Source organism: Myotis nattereri (genome assembly GCF_964212035.1).
Source record: "Myotis nattereri genome assembly, chromosome: 9".
NCBI classification, from domain to species: Eukaryota; Metazoa; Chordata; class Mammalia; order Chiroptera; family Vespertilionidae; genus Myotis; species Myotis nattereri.
Window position 1 is genome coordinate 38286020 of NC_138084.1, and position 6060 is coordinate 38292079.

General features: G+C 38.3%; 1 protein-coding gene across 1 annotated transcript; it reads right to left on the minus strand.

Moving 5' to 3' along the window:
• Positions 1–3229: 3229 nt before the first annotated feature.
• LOC308524572 (olfactory receptor 8U9-like) lies at positions 3230–4168 on the minus strand (the record flags this gene model as incomplete). The annotated part of the gene is made up of 1 exon (XM_081099119.1): positions 3230–4168. One exon carries the CDS (start codon positions 4166–4168, stop codon positions 3230–3232), a length of 939 nt encoding a protein of 312 aa, XP_080955245.1.
• Positions 4169–6060: the final 1892 nt, after the last annotated feature.

Here is a 6060-nt window from a genome sequence, read left to right on the forward strand (position 1 = left end):
CACCTTGCTCTCCAAAGAATGCTAGAATTATTCATCCAGGGCAGAGATGAAAATTCAGGGGCACACATTTGAGATTTAAAAATTCTCAAGATTCTGTAATACTTATATACATCAAATAATATGAAAGATAATGAATAGATATTTGTCCTCTCGTGTTTCCTTTTCTATGATCAACACCATCAAAAATCCTTCTGGCATGTTCCCAAGCATGGCAAATCAAGAGTATTTAAGTAAGGAGAAATAAGACATTTAAATTTAGGCAGATTGAAAAATTCCGCATTTTATGTGCAAATGAGTATAAAATTATATATACATATGCACATTTCATGTTTATTAGATTATTTTAATGGAATTGTCTATATAGTGAATGTTGGCAAATAGCATTCATTTTTAGGATTATCTTTTACATTTTATTTAAATGTGGAGCAATTTTATTTTCACTTTCAATGAAATGTTAGGCTTTTAAAATCTGATAAAGGTAAAATTTTTATTTTGGTGACATTTACTTATTCACAATATATTTGTTTATTTTGGGCTGAAAAACTAGTATAATTGTTATGAGTACTGACAGAAACAGTCTTACTTTACACATGAAGAAAGATGCATAATCATGTTGGTTTCTCTTCCGGCTTAAATATTGTCATTTTAATACTACATTTATGTATAGTGTGCCATACATTTTTAACAATGTAAGCAATTGATTGAGGAATTTTCTTACTTATTAAAGATGCAAACCTAGGAGATATATTTATAAGACTAAGGAGTCCCAATGGGAAAAGAAATAGGAAGTACTAGCCCCAAATTTAGCTGATGCAGACCCTTCCACATACCTTTCTTTGCTTTTTAGGTCTTTGGGAAATTTAGGATAACATGGACTTATATCCATCATAATCTATAAATATAATATTCTTGATTTTCTACTTTGCTTTACAGGAAATCAAGGAAGCACATAGAACAAAGTACATACATTCAACCACTGGGTGGGCATTATGGGGGAGTTCTTTTATTCTTGACGTTCTCTTATTCAGTTTTCTCTAAAAAGAACCTAAGAAATGATGAAATGTACTCTTCTTAGACCATAATTCATTTGTGAGAGGTATGTATTAAAATATGTGTTTTTTTCCTCTTTCTAAGCTAAACTGACATGAAAATAGTTTGAAAAAAAATTTAAGTAATGCTGTGTCTTTTTATTAAATACAATTTCTCATCTAAGGGCCGGTACCTGCTCACTTTATCTCAGTAGAGTAACGAACAGTTCTTTGCCTGTTATGGTCCATCGACAACTCCAGCTACTACCATCTTCCCAATCACACACCAACTTCCCAAATGCATCTCTTTCACTGGCCAGGTTGTGTTGTTGCCCTCATACGTCTTCCTGCCTTAAATATGTTAATCTCGTTGGGGGGGGGGGGAGGGAACTACTGGAAAGTCTTCCTGTCATAACCCTAGTTACTTTCTTCTCCCTGATATTTCCCAACCACAGGGCCATTACTGGGCACCATGCCCACCTATCCATTGGAATTAGGAATGAAAATAGAAGAGTTCAATTCGGTTCGGCCAGCAGTTATTGCGTGTCTGTTCTGTGTCTGGAGCTGTGGTAGGTCCTGGGGTGCAGAGTAGTAACCTGCTAAGTCTCAGGGAGCTCGGGATCTAATAATCGGTCTCACATTATCCGTCAGCATTATCCTCCCCACTTTGCTTGCTCTGTTGTTGCTCTTACCTATGCAAGCTCTTCTGCCTCCTGGGCTTGCTTCATACCTTTCCTCACTCTGTATTATTTTTCGCTTTAACCAAGCCCACACCCCATCCCCAAGAGTTTAGGGATATAATTTTTGTAATTGAATTCTCCAGAAAGGTTTCTGAGCTAAATAAGAGAAGTTATAAATATTTAACTTTTAAAATTTTTCTAAACTTAGATCACAAGCAGCAGTAAAACAAAGATCCCATCAATTATTTGAAGTTTTAACCTGGGGGGAAAAGGAACCCTTTAGTTTCTTGATTAATATTGAACTTATTTGTAGTTGGCTAGTGATACATGTTGTTAGCCATTTAAAAAACAAGTGAAAATAGTAATCACACTTGAAAACAGTTTTAGGGAAAAATCTAATGGTTTATGGCAATGTGTGTATCTTAAGAACTATTTTTAAAAGAAGTATTAGAATTGAGACTTGAAAAACCAGAGAGTGCTTATATTCTTACCTGAATAAAAAATTAAGAGATTTTTCTTTCACCTATCCCCACTAACAGCAAGAACATATATATAGCTATATCTCCAAGAAAGTTGTCATATCAGAGCTGAGAAAACAGAAATAAAGTACATGGAAAATGTTACAAAATGAAAGTATTTCTCTAAGTCACCCAAATTAAGGCAATAATTTCATTTCTCAGAGGCATGCACATTCTGCCTGGTTTCCTAAGAGGCTCTCAGCTCTTTCCCTTTCTAAGTTCATATATGATGCTCTTCCTCTCTCTCACCCTCCCCGCTAAAAATCACCGCAGCTGCACCTTCAGAGACTAGAAACACTAAACCCTGGCTGTTGGACTACTTTCAACATTTCTGCAAGTACCCTAAATCCTCTTTATCTCTTCTAATTAAACTTTCTTTTCTAAATAAACAGTAAGAGAACCCCCAAATTTAACTGATTCATAGTTTTAAAATTCTTTCCTCCCTTTTTATTGCTGCAATACTATTTTTTCTATTGTCCATTTTAAGCAGGCAGCATTTCAACTACATTTAATAGTAAACTTTTTATGACGCTTAACCAGCATCTAAAGCAATATATTATACAGAAATACATTTCTAAGACTAAGAAATGATTTGCTACTATATTTTCTGTTTTAAGCTGGAAAATGTTTCCAACAAAATAGGTATTCATGTCTGGGTTTTGTACCCAGCTTCATTAATTTATACTTTTACCTAGAAAGTTGCTTTTTAAATTTAGAGTGCATATTATTAACTAACTTGTAGTGAGCCACTTCATTTTCAACATATGAAGGACACAGTTATTAAGAGTCTAGCTTGTAAATCCTGATTAGTCCATGATAACTGATTGAATTAAATATTGCTATGTCAAGCAAGTGACCTGGTACTTTTAGTCATTAAAAAATACAAATTGGATTGACTGTTTGCTTCCTAATTGGATAGCAACTGGCCTGCTAAATTTCAATCAGACTGGTCATACCACACCAGTTTATCATACTTTTCCAATGCTACATTCTGCTAACTCACTCACTGTGACTCTTTGCCCTCTATCATCTTTTTCAGGGTGTCCTTTACTTCCGTGTTCCTCAGGCTATAGATCAGGGGGTTGAGCATGGGAATTACAAGACTGTAAAACACAGAGACCACTTTGTTGTACTCCCGTGAATTCCTTGCTTTAGGCTGCTGCAGGTACATGAAAAACAATGTTCCATAGAAGATGATGACCACAGTGAGGTGTGAGGCACAGGTAGAAAATGCTTTGCATTTGCCTTTGGAAGACTGGATTTTTATGATGGAAGAGAGGATGCAAATGTAGGAGATGAGGACAGTCAGGAAAGACCCAGTGAGGTTCACTGCTGAGAAGATCAAGAGCTGCTTTTCTTTGTTGTGGGTATCTGAACAGGAGAGGGCAAGGAGGGGGGGGTCAGCACAGTAGAAATAATGGATGACATTGGAGTCACAGAAAGACAACTGGAAAGTCAGAATTGTCTGTATCATGGAGTTTAGGAAGCCATAGGTATAGACGCCTATCATCAACTCCTGGCAGACCTGCTGAGTCATGATGACTGTGTAAATCAGGGGATTGCAGATAGCCATGTAGCGGTCATAGGCCATTGTGGCCAAGATGAAGCATTCGGTAGTGGCAAAGGCACTGGAGAAGTACAGCTGGGCAAAACAGCCCAAAAAGGAGATGGTTTTTTTCTTCACCAATAAATTTTGCAGCATCTTGGGTCCAATGGAAGATGAGTAACAAAGATCAATGAATGCCAGATGGCTGAGGAAATAGTACATGGGGGTGTGGAGCCTGGAATCCATCTTGATGAGCAGGATCATGCCAAGGTTTCCCACCAGGGTGATGAGATAAATTAAGAGAAACGCCACAAAGAGCGGAAGTTGAAGCTCAGGACGGTCTGTGAATCCCATGAGGACAAATTCTGTCAGTGTGGTACAATTGCCTCTGGCCATTTTGGTCTCTCTCTTGTTGGAAAAAGAAACAAATATGGCTTCAAAATGATTAAATACTTAACAAAAGCTTCTTACCTCTTTGTTCTAGAACCAGATGACAAAAATTGTGCTTCACACTCCCAATGGTTAAAGGCTGTCCTAAGCCAACGGGCTTCATTCTGATAAGACAGACTCAGGAAAGTCCGAGCTCATTCATTTTCTCTTTTGATGCAGATTGATAAACTGACCTTTAAGCAGGTTGCACAAAATTATACTCCCAATATTACTCTACAAGAATACTGATTTTGTCACAATAATATTGTGACCCTGTTTTATCATATTTTAAACCTTTGCCAACTGTGATGGTGAATATTGGTAACTCATGTCCTCTTGATTTGTATGTTTTATAAAATTTATGAGTAGGGGGTTAGCATTTTGTCAAACAATTATTTACATATGTATTTCTTTTTCTATGTTTGGTCAGTTCAGTTCCTTTGCTAATTTTTTATGTTGTTGGTCTTTTAAGCACTTTATTTACCGGGCTCGTTGCTAAGAAAATCAGCCATTTGTTTGACCTATGCACTGAAAATTGTTTGCAATGTAACTGATGTTTGAGGAAGACAAGGCATTGAAGAACTGCAAGTATTTGGTGTGGTTAAGAACAGGCTCCCTAGGAGCAAGCCTGCCTTTGACATTGGGCAAGAATAACACACAGGGGCCTGCATATCATATGCTTAATATGCAAAAGTTAAAAATAAAGAAAACAAGTCAATAAAATATGTTCTATCCTCCCTCCTTAACAAATTTACCTTTATAATAACTTGGAAGAAAGAGTACTCGGGATTCTTGGAGTTCATGCTGGGATGAGGAGGTGAAGAGAACCTGTCTCCAGCCCACATGTGGCTGCAGATGTGTGGTGATGGCAGCCTGCATGTGCACACTCTGTTCAGCCCCTGCAAATAGCTATCCCTCGGCTACCTACCCTTGAGGCCTAGGTGTGTGAACACCAGCAGTGTGGTTCTCCCTTACAAAGGTGATCTGAAAAAGAGACTCTTAGAGTCTCTGGCAGTAAGCAAGGGGCCACTTGGGCAAGTATTTTTAGGGTCCTGTTGATGATCCAAAAGGAGGGAACAAATGGACTCTGGGCGTGCACTTGTCCCATGGGGTGTGGTGCAGTAGAAAGAGAAAGTCTGAGTTAGGAGTGGAACAGGGGGGAGCGGTCTTGAATTTGGTTTGAAAGATAGTGGATGTTGTTAGGGTTGCCAAAGGAGGAACGCACAAAGCCAAAAGGGGTAAAGAATTATGAATTCATCAGGTCATTGGGAAACCCAGATGGGCTGAGCTCCAAAATGGTGCCAGCACCCAAAGACAGGGAGTCAGAGGTTTTTAAAGGACTCTAGGCGAGCCCTTTCTGGGTGGAGAATTCTCTGTGCAGGTCTGGATTCTGGGAAAGTCCAGAGGGAAGAGATAATGGTCTAAGCAAGTGGAATGTGGTCTAAGCAAGTGGAATGTCCATTGTGAAGTGGCCTAAAGGTCAGTTCCCAGAGGAGGGGGTATCGATTCAAATATTTGATCAGGCCTAACAGATGTCTATCATACGGTCAGAGCTAGTCATACTGATTGGGAGTCATCAATAGGCAGAAAACCGTAAAAGCTGTGAAAATTAATGAGATCATTCAGGGAGAGAGAAATAAGTAACAGCAAGGTTTAGTTAAAGGACATATACTTGGGAAAAGTGTATCTTTAAGGGCTGGGATAGGAGCAGCAGTCTTAGGTGCCCTAAGATGTTCAGATTAGCTCATATCAGGAAATGGTAAGCAACCTTAAATATGGACATTTATGACACTCCTGGCTTATGACAGATGAGACCTGTTTTGCTGTAGTCTTTTCTCTCTCAATAGTAGCTCAGAACA